The 15,222-nt window shown below is 54.2% G+C and overlaps 1 protein-coding gene and 1 non-coding gene across 5 annotated transcripts in view; both read right to left on the bottom strand.

The window, feature by feature from the left end:
* Positions 1-7,532: 7,532 nt before the first annotated feature.
* Positions 7,533-15,222, bottom strand: part of KIAA0930 (KIAA0930 ortholog) — a 45,670-nt gene continuing 37,980 nt past the window's right edge. For all 4 annotated transcript variants that reach the window (XM_019018624.4, XM_055375374.1, XM_055375373.1 and 1 more), the window contains exons 7-10: positions 14,683-14,877; positions 11,562-11,724; positions 9,483-9,641; positions 7,533-8,911 (exon numbers count right to left, since the gene is read on the bottom strand). In XM_019018624.4, coding sequence (XP_018874169.4) covers positions 8,871-8,911; positions 9,483-9,641; positions 11,562-11,724; positions 14,683-14,877 — 558 coding nt within the window. In that variant the 3' untranslated portion in view covers positions 7,533-8,870. The remainder of the gene's footprint in view (positions 8,912-9,482; positions 9,642-11,561; positions 11,725-14,682; positions 14,878-15,222) is intronic.
* MIR1249 (microRNA mir-1249) lies at positions 12,631-12,742 on the bottom strand. The gene has a single exon (NR_106460.1). It is a non-coding gene; the product is annotated as a microRNA mir-1249 (primary transcript).

Here is a 15,222-nt window from a genome sequence, read left to right on the forward strand (position 1 = left end):
GTGCAAAGCATTGGCTAGGTGCTTTATATGTATCACCTTGGTTAGTCCTCAGAGCAAACCTTTGAGACTTATTTTTTAACCTTTCCTACGTTACTCAGCATTTATTTGGTTTAAAAGGGGTATTTTCTGGTTTAAAAAAATAATATTGCAAAGATTTAAGTTATCTATCAAAGTATTTTCCTGAACCGTTAACATCTAATAGAAACTAAATGACACTAAGAGAATGTCATCTGAAGAGGAAGATTGCACCTAAGCCGCAGCAGCCCTGTTTAGATACTCAGCTGCATGGCTGGGCTAGAACCTGGGTTCTCACAGTGGTCCTGGGACTGACACATAAGAAGTTGATGGAAATGCAAGCCTGGCCGGCCCAGTGGCCCACGCCTGTAATCCTAACACTTTGGGAGGCCGAGGTGGGTGGATCGTTTGAGCCCAGGAGTTTGAGACCAGCCTGTGCAACTGTTGGGAAAAGGGCTTGTGGGGTGCCTGTATAGACTGGCCATAAAAATACAGGACACTAAGTTGTGGAAAGCCACAAGAGGTCTCTGAGGAGGAAAGCCTCCTAATTGCCATCATGTTCGCATGCTCAGAGTGAGACCTGCTCTCTTATCTGTAAACACCGTGTTCAAGGAGAGAGAGACACTCCTTTGAAACACTGGAATGTGGACAGACGTGCAGGCTCCGAGTTAAGCCCACTCCCACCAGCTACTCTCCGATAAAGATACGCTGTTTGAGCAGCACAGAGGAGGTTCATTGAAACCGCTGTTGCCGTAGATGATGCCTGTGACGCACCGCCACCCTTCCACTGTTTGGCCCTGAACATCTGCTTAAATCTAAGTGATTGGACTCAATAGTGTGGAGACTAGAGCTCTGAGCCTTTTGCAGCCTCCACATTTTGCAACTGGTCCCCTGGCTCCCACCTTTACTCTTAACCTGTCTCTTCTCCATCCTTTGTCGCCACCAGACTTTGGGTACCCTATGGGTGGTGTTGAGGCTGGTCCCCAACATGCAACATAGCAAAAACCCTGGCTCTACAAAGAATACAAAATTTAGCCAGGCATGATGGCATGCACCTGTAGTCCCAGCTACTTGGGAGGCTGAGGTGGGAGGATGGTTTAGATCCCAGGAGGTGGAGGCTCCAGGGAGTGAGCAGTGATCATGCCACTGCACTCCAGCCTGGGTGATAAAGCAAGACCCTATCTCAAAAAACCAAAAAAAATCAAACCCGGCTGGGCAAGGTAGCTCACGCCTGTAATTGCAGCACTTTGGGAGGCTGAGGTGGGAAGATTGCTGAGCTCAGAGTTAGATACCAGCCTGGGCAACACAGCAAGACCCTGTCTCTAGAAAAAAAAAAATTTTTTTTTAATTAGCTGGGCATGGTGGTGGAAGGAATCGCTTAAGCCCAGGAGATCCAGGCTGTAGTAAGCCGTGGCTGTGCCACTGTACTCCAATCTGGGTGACAGCAAGACCCTGTCCGTTCCCATCCAGCCCCACACAAAAGGCTAACCCATGGGCCCCAACTAGGCTACTGAATCAGCACCTCAGGTTGGAGCCCATTTTTAAAAATTGAGATAGAATTCATATAAACACCCCTTTAAAGTACATGATTCAGTGGCTTTTAGTATACTCACAGAGTGGTGCAGCCGTCATCACTGATCCAAAGTATTTTCCTCACCGGTCTTCTGGGTTTGAACGTTGGGTTAGAGCTTGCATCAGGTGATCCTGAGGCATGCTCATATTTGGGAACCGCTGGCACATACACTCCCGATGACTCCAAAGATGGCCCATGAAATACCCCTTGCACACGCCGGGAAGAAATGGCAGTAGTGATCAGCGTTGCCAGCAACTATGCCAGCCTTTGGACGTAACCTTGTCTCACTTCAACATCGTCGCATCCCAGGAAGGAAAGTGGTGATTCTACTTGAGAAAACCCAGGCCCAGAGTTGAGTGTGTCTGAGGTGGTGCAGCTCGAGGTCCCAGCCCCACACACCTCTCCCCAGTGTGCCACGTTGAGTGAGATATACGTGCCCACTAAATTACTCAACTGCACTGGCTTCTAGAAGTGGCTGAAATCTTTTAAGCAAAATTGTTTATTCAGAGTAGCATAAAATTTGGCTAAAAGCCATGGTTATTTCAAAATGAGCAACCTAATTGTTTCATTAAAATCAGATTCCAAGAGGAAAGACCCCAGTCCACCCAGAGGAAAGAACTCTCTGACCTGTTGGCTGATGGAGAGGCTAAGTCAGGGGCAATTCAGTGACACTGTAAGGAAAGAAAAGACAACATGATCCTTCCTTTATCCCCAGAAACAAGTATTTTCCCTTCCTCATGTACATTTTCCAGCTGTTCTTATCATTTTAACAGTCAGGCACAAAGTACAGCATGTTACCACAGTCAACATGTCTATTTACAGTGAACTGTGTTATTATATGGATTGAGTTACATTCCCCTCTCCTCCCAGTGTAAGATTCCCAAAGGTTTTCCTTTCCAGTTACCTTTTTTCCTTCTAAGCTAGGGCATGACAGTTCCTAAAAGCTCATCTAAGGATAAAGGAACCGAAATAGCAGATTAGCCTTCCAAGAGGAGGCGATGAATAGGAATGAGGTTCCTGCAGGCAGTTTCCAAGATAGAGACTCTCCCCAAATTTCTATTAAACATTTTTCAGGTGATTGCTTTAAAAGGACTTCCCACTGTTCAACAAGAAGGGGATTGACCTGGATGGCAAGGAAGTATTCACCTGCTAGACCGTCTCCTTCCTAACTGCCATCTTCATGGGCTGCCTTTGGGGTTGTGGTCAGAAAATTCTGGTCTGGTGTTTCTAAGGCAGTGACTGTTCCCAAGAAGTGTCATTGATGGGATGTCCCTTACTGTATTCCGGAATGCTTGCATTCCTCTCAGACCCTCTTTTCTCTGCCCCTCATTTTCCACTCTGTAACTTTCTGCGGTGTCTTAGGTCTTACATCCATCGCTGGTAACTCACTAAGTCCATCTGACCATGGAAAGGAAAAGCTCACAGTGTGAAAGGCGACGACGAGGCTGCTCCCACCTACGAGGGCCCTGCAGTAGCAGACTCGGAAGGATCAGCCGGAAAATGCGAGAGCCTGCTCGAGGTCCCCTCACCTGCTGAGCTGCAAGACAGCCGCCTGCTGCAAACACCTCATCTTCCGTTAGACCAGCCAGCTTACCCGGAGCCTGCAAAACCTGAACTTGGGACTCCTGGCCTCTATTCCATTGTTTTTCCACTTCTGTGAGGGTTAAGAGGTTCTCTGAAAAAGCTTGGGAAATTTTATAATACAACTGAAAGGGTGTGCACTACTTTGTGGAGGCTAGAAGCTAAACTTGAAATGTTTGTTTTTTTTTTTTTTTTTGAGATGGAGTCTCTGTCACCCAGGCTGGAGCACAGTGGTATGAGCTTGGCTCACTGCAACCTCTGCCTCCTGGGTTGAAGCGATTCTCCTGCCTCAGCCTCCCAAGTAGCTGAGACTACAGGTGCACATCACCATGCCTGGTTAATTTTTGTATTTTTAGTAGAGATGGGGGTTTCACCATATGTTGGCCAGGCTGGTCTCGAACTCCTGACCTCAAGTGATCTGCCTGCCTCGGCCTCCCAAAGTGCTGGGATTACAAGGCGTGAGCCACCGTGCCAGGCCTTGAAATGCATCTTGAAATGATTTAATTCTGCAAATATGGCATCTCTGGCCAAACCCGTCACTGACCTGCCCACCTCTTCTCGGACTCCTCACTGGCTCACGGCAGGCAAAGCCAGCACACAGGGTGATTTTTCTCTGCCTCCAACACACTCCAGTTCAAAAAAGTAGCTTGTGTGAAAGCTCCAAAAAAAGTTTCAGGAATCACTGGGGGCAAATTAAGTTTCAATCATTAAATTATTGCTTTGCTATAGTATCTGTATTTACCCTGAAATTCCCAATTACAGAAAAAGATTAGAGGAAGACACAGAAAAAAAAAATTTAATATTCAAGATGCAAAACAACCTTTAAAAGAAACATGAAATCATAAAGCAAAGCTAACAGCCAACCAACAAATACCGCCTAGAAATGATTTCTACTGGATGTGGAAGATGGTTAATAAAGACGCTGTTGGTAATGCTTATGAAACTATCACTGGCAATTAGCCTACTGAGCTATCCAGTAGAGGCCAGCATGGTGTTTTTGCTAAAATACATGTTGTAGAAGTCATAATTCACAGTGAATCTCAACAGGTTTTCTTACAGATTTAATTACTCTCACACAAATAATTCATTTGGAAACCATAAAAGATACCTATTTACACCTAAACTGCCTGGCCTTCCAGAGCGGGGACTACAGGGGCAGGGCGGGGAAGAAAGCGAGCGCGTCCCGGGCTCTGTGGGGTTGCAGGGTCACTGTTATTTTGATCTGCTGAGCTCAAGGACCGGAAACGGAATAAAAATGCCTACTCGCCTTGGGCAGGATAAGAAGTTGTAAACTCACCCATCAGCAGCTGCCTCCACTTCTGAGGCTCCCCCTGCAGGAGGAGCTCTGAACCCAGCCCTGAGGCCACTCGGTGTCCCGAGGAGTGCTCCAGGGCTCGGAGAAGGGGCTCAGGGGTCCTTTTGCCACTGAGGATCAAGCCAGCCAGTGAAAAAGAAAAAAACAAAAGCCCCAGCAGGTGCCCATCACCCGGCTCCCAGGGGTCGTCTGCAGAGTCACGTGGCACTCTGACCACTGCTGAAGAGCTGCTCTCCCTCGAAGGGCAGTAGCTGCCCCCTCCAGAGGCTGCTTCCATTCAAGCTCAAGGGCACGTGCCTTTCCTTATCTCGTGGAGTGTCCGTCCTATCAGGTGGTTGTAAAACAAAAGTACAGTCATTCTGCTTTCTGATACAGACTAGAGCAAGAGGACAGGAAGAACCAATGGGCTGTCAAGAGACACTTGGTTTTTGAAACAGGACATGAAAGCAAATCCCACCTAAATTCAAAAATTGAGAAAAACGTCAGTGAAACCTGTTAAGTTCACTAAAAAGTTGGCAGATGTTTCGTATGTCTTTAAAGGATTTTGGCCAACAACTTAAAACCACCATATTAGGACATGGTCCAGGCAGTCATTAGAATATACTGGCTGCACAGGGCCCTTCCTCTGGGACCTCTTTTAATGAAAAAAAAGTTTTACTTTGTTCTTCAAAAGTCTTCTACTAACTAGTCTATTTATGATTAAAACAGCAAAAACAGATCCTGGTTTGAGTGCAGGTAGATTCTTTGGGGGAGGGCACCTCAGGAACAAGCCTTTATACCCTTTCAGTGACTCCGTGTAGAGGGAAGACTAACTCACAGTCCATAAGAATCCAAAAGTGAGCGGCGATTTCACTCAGCAACCCATCCTGCCTCCAAGCTGACTTGGCTATAGCATGTCTTGCGTCCTTTTGTTCTCTTCTGACTACCTGTCACTCATGTTTTAAATAATCTTCTTTTGAAATAATAAGGCTTAGCTGGCTTTGCAGGCAACTAGGCACTTCCAGCAGGACATGAGAATGTAAGATGGCCACTACCCGAACTTACAGGTGCCAAAAGAAGAAAGGGTATAAACGGAGACCACCTATCACTCATCAGAACCTAGGATCATCACATTCCTTTAAATGGAAAAGCCCACCCCGCAACTTTCTTAATGTTCTAAAAAGTGACACCTAGGTTTCCTCAACAGAAAGCTGTGCTTCAATCCCAAATCCCCTGAAGACCAACATGCCTTAAAGGGGGTTTGGGTTTACAGACCAATGTATCTTTTTTTTTTTTTTTTTTTGGAGACAGAGTTTCGCTCTTGTTGCCCAGGCTAGAATGCAATGGCGTGATCTCGGCTCACTGCAACCTCTGCCAACTAGGTTCAAGTGATTCTCCTTCCTCAGCCTTCCGAGTAGCTGGGATTACAGGTGCCTGCCACCATGTCCGGCTAATTTTTCTATCTTTAGTAGAGATGGGGTTTCACCATGTTAGTCAGCCTGGTCTTGAACTCCTGACCTCAGGTGATCCACCCATCTCAGCCTCCCAAAGTGCTGGATTACAGGCGTGAGCCACTGCGCCCAGCCCCAATATGTCTTAAAGGGGGTTTGGGATTAAAGTACAGTTTTCCGCTGAGGAAACCTAAGGTCTTAAAGGGGTTTTGGGATCAAGTGTTCTGTTGAGGAAAACCAGGTGTCACCATGCATTAGTCTTCCCCGCATTACACAAAAGGCAGGTGTGTTCCCAGAAAAATTAAAGATGGTCTTACAAGAAGTACAAATGTGCCAACACCGGGACTTTGGGGGCCCCGGTTCTGGCCCTGCCACTTGTTACTCTATTACTTTATTCCACATGTCATCTGTTACTTTGGAAAAACAAACCTGGGAGTAACACCTTGCTGTCTAGTTCTCAAGTGGCTAAGTGGCTCTGAGCAAGTTTTAAATCCGGCATCGCAAGTACCCTTTGGAGAGGAATTTAGGGACTGAGAAAGGCAGACTCCACCGAGTGTCTGTCCATCTGTCTGGACAGCACCATGTGGCTCAGCATGCAGTCCAGGCCGCGTGCCTGGGTTTGACTCCCATCGCCGGCCCCTGCTGTTTGTTCCGGACAGTTCCTTGGTGCCCGTGTGCTGGTTTTCTCGTCTGTAAGATGGGGTCGGACAGGCAGCTGCACATGGTAGGCGCTGTGTGTCGGCTGTGAAACCACCAGCCCACCGTGTGCCCTGTTCACATGCCTTACAAATTGAGGGCTGATCTCTAAAACAGCATGATTTGCACACGTTTCTGTGACCAGCGAGCCCTTTCACACATCACTGTGACTGGTCCTCATGGTCACCCTGTGAGGGGGGCAGCATTTTTGCCATCTTACAGACGGGGAGCCCAGCTTGCTCTGAGCCATCCAGGAGTGCTGGCCAAGCCTCCGAGCTTGGCCGAATGCTGGCCCCGCCTCCGAGCTTGGCCAAATGCTGGCCCCAGAGGAGACAAGCTTCTCCCGCCCCTCAGCTCTGAGAACAGAGGGCGGGCCGCTGTGCTTCTCACCACCTGGACTGCCTCCTCTTCCCACAAACGAGCTGTCAGGGCTGTTTCTCTCCCAAGATCCCCAGAACAACCAGGGGAAGAGTTCCTGAAGAAATGGGTGTATTTTAGCCACATGGACTCAAACTCGGAAGCAGCATTTGGCATCCCCGGAGAGCACTCAAATGGGGCTGGACCATGCTCGGGGCTCCCTGAGGCTCTGTCCCCACACTTTGGGGCATGACATGACCTGGCTCTGTGCTGCCCTAAGACATGGGTTTAGGAACATGAAATCGTGCAGAGCTGAGCTGTCAGGCCTGAGCGGAGACTGCTGGAGGAGAGAGAAAGTTCACATCCCCCGACCAAGCACGGTCTCAGATTAGGTTATTACAAAGGTCGAGGGGGAGGAGGGCATCCCAGGAGTCTAACATCCAACCCGACCTATGCAGAATGACGGGTGATCACGCCCTGACCCAGCCACACACTTGAACCCTGGAGACTTCAGTGAGGTAGGTGGTATCAGCCCCATTTCACAGGTGGGCAAACTGAGGCAGAATGAAATGCAATAGCTCGCTTTTAATAATAACATACAAAAGTCTGGAGAAAGCCCCAAAGTAGTCCCCTGTTCCCAGAGCCCAAAGAATAAACAGATGGGAGAAGAAGCCCCTCCTCTTCCTTTTCCCCCACAGAGAAGATCCCTAAACACATCACCGGAACCCCTCAAATATTCCTGGGAACTTCAAACAAAAAAACATAGCAACAAAGAGACCCAGCTTCCAGTTTATTCCCAGTTGGGTAGGGGACAGGCCTGCTCTCGGGGAGGGTACCGTGCATCCTTGCAGATGGAAACGCCTTCATGCTGGACCAGGCCGAGGGCAGGCCTGGGGCTGGGCAGCTGCTCACACGAACCAATGGGGGTGCCCATGTGAGCCTCTGAGCAACTCCTCTGCCTCAGTGAGCTGGTCTGAGAGATGGGACCAACACACGCCGTCAAAGGAAGTGAGCTCTAGGAAACCAGGGAAGATGAACAGACACCCCTGCCCCCAGAAGACGGGGTCCCACCTAGAACCTTCCTGGGAGGATGCCAGCCCCACCCCACATCAGACACCCTTTGGCAGATACCCTGTTCTGCCTGGCTACCGAGGCCTCCCGACTACCCTCAGAATCCAAATTCTGCAGGTTCCTCCGTCCGAGGCCCAGCGTGGGATGTCCCAGGTTGGAGGTGTGTGTGTTGGCGGTGTTCTTTGGCTGGAAGCAAAAGGCCGTTCTGGCGGGATCGGGGCCGTCTGCTCAGCTGGAGGCCTTTCTGGAACTGGGCGTGGGTGAGGTATTCCCAGCCCAGGGCAAAGCCATCAAACTTCTTGTGTTCCCATCTCCTATTAGAACAAAGTGGTAAACTGGGGAGGATGAGCTGGGACTGGCTCGGGTGCTGAAGTTCATCCGCACGGCATTCCAGAATCTTCCACCGGCTTTCCTCAAGAACGTGTGGACAGTCTGATGCGCGGAGTGCCCTGGCTGGGTGGTTCCGCCTGCTGCTGGGGGGACGTGAACATAGACCCGCCGCTCTGGCCATCAGCTGCTCCTTCCGCTCTCTCTCATGGCCGCTCGGCATCTCTAGTCCTCTTTGGGTGCAGAGGGCTCTCCAGAGATGGGTGGGGGGCGATGGGCGGGGGGGCACAGGGCGGAGCAGAGCCAGCAGGGGAGGGAAGAGGCACTTCAGTTTGGGCTGGTGTTCGTGGAGTCGGCCCTGGCCCCGGGAGTCGAGTGGCCTCGCCTGGCTGCGGCTCCAGCACTGGCGTGTCACAGCAGACCCCGGTGGCGGTGGACAGGTAGGCACTTGGCAGCACTCCCAGGGCTGGGCCCGGCCGGGGCTCTGCGCAGGCTCCGCACTCGGCTAGGTCATCAGGATGGGCTTCTGCCGAACTTCCAGGATGTCTAGGGCCGGCAGGAGGGAAGCAGGTGAAACAGTAACCCTCAACAGCAGTGAGTGCTGTGGTCACGGCAGTGCCACTTCTGAAGAAGCCCGCCTCAGCCACTCATGCATCTCCTCTCCAGGCCTCACAGACTGCAGAGGAGACGTGTCTCCACCATCCTCACCCTGCAGACTGGGAAATGGGCTCGCAGCAACGGCACACCCTGCAGGGCCTCAGGTACAAGCTGGTGGGGGGCCAGAGCCACTACCTGTCACAGCTGCTGCAGGCCTGGGTCAGCGAGGTGGCCTGAGAGCCTCCCCTCGCCCGTGAGTAACACACACCCGGGCATCTGTGGCCACTCAAGAGGGGACAGCAGGTGCGCCAGAAAGGTGAACAAAGGGAGGACTTCAGCTCTGGGAAAGCTACGGCTCCACCCAAAGTCTGAGACAAAGAGGCCAAGAGCCCTGCAAAGAAACCCAACCAACCGACAGGACAGGGCGGGATGACTCCGGGTGGCTCACAAGTACCAAGGCCCTGGAGGCAGAGCTGGCTGTGAGGAGGTGCGGCTGCTTCCCCACATCCGCCAGCATTACCTGTTAAAATCCGATGCAGCGGCAACGTGACGTAGGTTAAGTGTGCATAGAGAAGGAAGTTTCCATCTGCTCTGTTCAGCTTCAGCCAGGACCCGACCAGGGACCGTCCTGTGCCCGACAGGGACCGAGACCGCAGGTTGGTTGCATTGTGCAGATCGGCTGGAGGAAAGAAGGCCAGGTCAAGGCCCCCACAGCGTGGGACGCGGGGGGAGCGGCAGGAGGCCAGCTCCCAGTCCAGGCTGAGGCCAAACTCTGCTGAGGCCAGGACACTCCTTACCAACACCCCCATACCAGCACTCACACACTCCAGAGCTGCTGCCTCCTCGCCTATGACACCCCTCCCTGCTTCCTCTGGCCCAGACCCAGGCCTCCACCTCCAGGAAGACTTTGGCCACCCCTCATCTCTCTCTTCTCTGTCTCAAGCTTAGTCTCCTCCGGGGGGTCTGGCACACACACTGTGTAATTCTCTGCTTCTGCAGGCCCTGTCCCTGGAACTAGGCACCGCCACCTGCAGAGCATGGGAGCAGCAAGGCTGAGCCGACCTGCACCATTACCCAGTCCTGCGGTCCAGGCTGGGGGAACCTGCCCCAGAGAGGCAGACTAGGGCAGTGATCAGTACTTCTTACTGATTCGGGAACGGGCCCAGGTGGGGAAGGGGCTTGCCCAAGTTCACACAAGAGCAGGTCGAGGCCAGTGCTGGAGTCCCTGACCCAGGCCAGGGCCTTGAGCAGGTGGGACACCCCTGCTTCTTGGTCCCAGTGGTCAGGACAAAGACTGCCACCTCTTCTGATCAATGCTGCAGCCCTGCTCCCTGCTGGGGGAGGTGCTCAGTGGGAGTTGTCAGCGAATCCTTCACGTCGTTTTTGTTTGTTTGTTTGTTTTGAGATGGAATCTCACTCTTGCCCAGGCTCCAGTGCAGTGGCACGATCTCGGCTCACCGCAACCTCTGCCTCCCAGGTTCAAGAGATTCTCCTGCCTCAGCCTCCTGAGTAGCTGGGATTACAGGCGCCCACCACCATGCCTGGCTAATTTTTTTGTATGTTTAGTAGAGACGGGGTTTCACCATGTTGGCCAGGCTGGTCTCGAACTCCTGACCTCAGGTGATCCACCCGCCTCGGTCTCGCTAAGTGCTGGAGTTACAGGGGTGAGCCACTGTGCCTGGCCAATCCTTCACTTCCATACACTCAACAGACACACACACAGTGCAGAGCCAGGCGCCCGCTGGGTCCTGAGGATGACAGTGAGGAAGGCACGTGGTCCATGCCAGCAGAGCGTGGCAGAACTTCCCAACCTGTCTGTGACGGCCACCCCTGTCCCCAGGAGCCATTTCCCACAGAGACTGCTGAGTGGCATTTTAAATATGCTAATCTGATTGTGTCACTCCCTTGCTTAAAACCCCTCAGAGGCCTCCCTGGGGGCTCTGGGAACAACTCCTGTATTCTGGAAGGTCACTGAGCGAGGACAGGGAGCAGGCACGGGTGCTCAGGAGAGAGTGCAGACTGTGCCTGGGCAGGACTAAGGGGCATGGTAACACCCAGATACAGACAACCGGAGTCCAGGGGACAGGGGCACAGGAAGGCCGGGGGTAGGCTGCACGAGGTGGCGACTCTGTCACCAAAGAGCACGTGGTTCTGGGAGGGTGCACAGAGCCAGGAGGGCCAGGCCTCACCCTGAGGGTGAGCTGGCCCAAGGCAGCGCAAGGGAGGGGAGCCCTCCTCTCTCCCGCCACACCCCGTGTGTGCGGAGCCATCAGATCACCCATCCGCTTTCTTCCTTAAGCAGGCTGAAAGGCCTTAGAAAGGTGGGAAATCCCCTGAAACTGACCAACTGCTGCACATCTGTGCTCCAAGCACTCTGCCAAGGAGACGCCTGAGCCCACCAGGACGGGACCCCCGGAGGCAGCCATTTCTGTCTGTCCCCAGCTCTACCCTCAGCTCCTGGAGGGCTGCCTGGCACATGGCACCCACTCTCTAAGTGCTGCTGAATGAACGAATGAATGAATGAATGAATGAATGACTGGTCTGGATCAAGAAGAGACTGAAGGGCGCGGGGACCCTAGGGCACGGAGTGGGGGGTCACCTCCACCATCGTCCTCCCGGAAGAACTCCTCGCTGTCGTTGGCCGAGTGCGACTTCTTCATCTCAGCGATCCGGTTCCGGGGCACCTTCCTCTTGAGGGATGGGGAGAAGAAGGCGGGCCGGTTGTTCCGTTCTGGGGTGGGGGGTGTGCTGAAGGAGGTCACCTGGGAACAAGCAGCCAAAGTCACCAGAGTAGCAGAACGGCCCCCTACCCGGGGGTCCCAACGCCCCTCCTATCCCGCCCTCAAACAACCCGACACAGCTCTCAGGGAAAAGGCCGCTGGCCCAGGAGGACCTAGACCCAGCCGGCCCGTGCTAGGTGGGGCCTAGAGACTGGAAGATGCGTTCCAGCCCAGGGGCCAGCAGGACACCTGGCCACCAGTGCTACCCGAGGAGGGGCCAGGCTGCTGCCACAAATGGCAGAAAGACCCCCCCCCCTCCTCTGGGCCTCAAACAGTGGGTAGGGGGTGTTCAAGCACAAAGTAACAACAGCTGCTGACTCTGAGTGAGTACCGGCCCCACACACAGACCCTCTGAGCCTCCAGCTCCGTGAGACAGGGGCTAGCGCCAGCCCATCTGACACATGGGGAAACTAAGGCAGGGACCGAGACCCTGGCTTGCCTGTGGTCACCAAGCAGGACGGCAGCAGCCCTGTCTTCTGTCCCCCAGGGCCACGCTCCTCATCCTACTTCTCAGGGCTGACGTGGCCCCATCCCTCTCATTCCCAGCACCCTTCACAGGAAATACTGTGCTAACTGGCTCTATGCCTCTGTCTTCTCCCCACTTCTAATCACGTTTGGTTCTGTTCACCAAACATTCACACCCACTCAGGGCCAGGCAGGCACAGCACTAAGGACAGACAGGAACATTGCAGGTCCCTGCCCTCAAGGAGCTCACAGTCTGCTGGGGTGACAGACTCAGAGAGTGACAACCATAGACAGCATGCTGGCTGTGGAGACAGAGAAAGAGAAGCACAGGATACATGAAGCACAGAGGCAAAAGGGATCCACAGCCTGGGAAATCAGGGAAGGCTTCCTGGAGGAGACGCCGCTGGAGCTGGGTCTTGAAGGACGAGTAGGAGTTCGCCAGGTGAAGAAGGGGGGGAAGGGCGTTCCAGCCAGAGGGAACTTGGCCCATCTCCTCCCTCCTCCCCATGCCAACAATAATCTGAGGAGCAGGATGAGCTGGGACTGAGACTTCGGGAGCCCCGTCAGCCTCCTCGTCACGGCTCCGACATCCACCAAAGTCCTGGCAGCTGCTGGGCTCCAGACGGTGTTCCCACAAGCAGGGGAAGGTTTTTAAAAGATAAAAGAAACAAACAGCAGCAACCACAATACACAGAGTCAGCATGTGTCACGCACTGGCTCCAGATGACCCCGCCGGAGAAGGAGACAGGTAATAGCAGGCGCACAGGCAGCAGTCCCCAGGGGCCAGCCCTGCTGCTGACCCTGTGTGACCCTAGCACGTCCCTCTTCCTGAACCCCAGGGCTGCCCAGCTGCTAAGGCACCAGGGACTTTCACACCCCTCACAGCCACTCCCACTGGACAGATGGGAAAACCAAGGCTCAGGCAGGTCTAGTGACCTGTGGTCACTCAGCCCTCAGGCTGTGGCTGGAGGTGGCACCCGGGTTTGTCCAGCCCAGAGCTCGGGCCACATCTTCGTAAGGACTTTCACACACACATTTTGTCAGAGTCCCAGGGGATAATTTAGGACCAGGGAGAAGAACCAGGCCCTTTATCTCAGAAACAAACTCAGAAATATAAACCACCTCATTCCAAAGAAAAGAGAGGCCCCTGCCTGGAATTCTCACCCATCTTTGCAAAAAATAGCACTTGCTGTCTTTGGCTTGCAAAACACATTCATTGCAGAAGATACCTCCCCACCAAAAAAAGATATACAGAAGAGAAAGAAAACCAACATCTGACCACCCGGAGATATGCATGGTTCAGATCTTTCTCGAACTAAAAGTATAACAAACGCACACTCCCTCATCTCAGGCATGCCTGCGGTAATGCATCGTTTACATTCCCACGCCTCTGCTTTCCAAGTAGGTCAACAGCAACTACGGCAGCTGCCACCTGGGAATCCTCCTGAGGGCCAAGCCCTGGATTCCTCAAAGCCTCCCAAATACTGAAGGAGCAGGTATCCTCGTGCCCTGTTTCTAGATGAGAAAACTGAGGCTTGGAGAGGAAAAGAGACACACCCAAGGTTATGAGAGCAGCAGAGCAGGATTCTGGCTGTGGGTGGCGTCTCTCCTGGACAATGGCTGGGCAAGACTGCCCCTGGACCTGTGCCAAGGGCACCCCCCTGCCCAGCACACCTGTCTTCTTCCAAGAACTACAGCTCTGGGCAGCCCCTCTGGAAGAACCAGGCAGAGCAAAGCAGCCAGTGGGCTGGAGACCTTCTCCTGTCTGTGCCCCACCAAAGGCTTCTGGGAACAAAGCTGCTGCTGACCTCAGCCTCCTGCCCTGGGGAAGGAGAGTGGCCTGGGCAGAGCAGGGCCCCAAGCCCAGTGCTATCCCAGGAGACCTTGTGACCCGGGGCAAGCTGGCAAGTCTGGTTTCCGGCTGTGCGAGGCAGGAACGCCTCTCCTGCAGCAGAACCTCCTACAAACCGCGGGGCAAAGAGCTGGGTGGTCTAGGCCTCTGCATGCGCTGGCTGACCCTCAGTCACCATCATCCCCATCTGACTCACCGGGGAAGGCCGGCCACGTGCCCACGCTCACCCAGCAGGTCCACCCAGGCAGGCGCCAGGGCCGGGCCTGGGTCCCCAGCCAGTCCCTGCTGCCCACTGGCTCTGTGGACTCAGCCTGGCTTTGTGGCATCTCAGGGAGGCAGAAAGAGCTCTGGCCCAGCACCAGCCTGCGGTGTGACGTTGGCCAGGCACAGCCCTCCAGGTCTGCAAGGCAGGAACGCCTCCCCTGCGGCAGCGCCTCCTACAAACCGCTGGGCAAAGAGAAGGGCTGGGTGGTCCGGGCCTCCGCACGCTCGGCACCTCGGCCTGCGCACTGGTGGTTGGGGATGACAACACCTACGTCCCCAGGGGGCCGTGAGCACGGGGGAGACGGTGGAAAGTGAACTCGAGGGACGGGAGCCCCCGCCCCCAGCTGTGCAGCCCTTACCCGCTCGTGCATGGGCGAAGCTGGGCTGGAGTCCTCTTCAGTCCCACAGGGGGACGTGTCACCTGTAGACACTCGGCTGACCGCCATCTCGGCGTGGCCCTTGCCCTGGGGGCCCTTCATGCGCACAAACTCCATGTTGCTGTACTTGTAGAAGCCAAACGACATCTTCTGTGCCATGCGGGCGGCCACGCTCACCTGGGGGCCGGCGCGGGGCAGCCTGAGTCAGGGAGGTGGCGATGGCTCCATGGGGCCCCTCCCCAGGACATGAACAGCCAGGGCGACCATCCCTCAAGGAGTGGGGGCTGCCCAGGAGGGAGGGTCTGAGCCGGCAGGCGGGGCAGCTGGAATGGACCCACATCTCTGCCTGGTGCCCCTCCTGGTGCCCCTCCCACCACCCCATGAACCACAGACCAGGCTGAGGACAGGGCCCCAGGCTGGCAGCAAGGCTGGCTGCGGATGGTGCCCGCTGGGGGAGAGGGGCCTGCCCACATCTGCTTGCTTAGTTGGGGGCGACTCGGAGCGCTCCCAGGGCCAGTCGGA

Source organism: Gorilla gorilla, chromosome 23 (genome assembly GCF_029281585.2).
Source record: "Gorilla gorilla gorilla isolate KB3781 chromosome 23, NHGRI_mGorGor1-v2.1_pri, whole genome shotgun sequence".
Classification (NCBI taxonomy): Eukaryota; Metazoa; Chordata; class Mammalia; order Primates; family Hominidae; genus Gorilla; species Gorilla gorilla.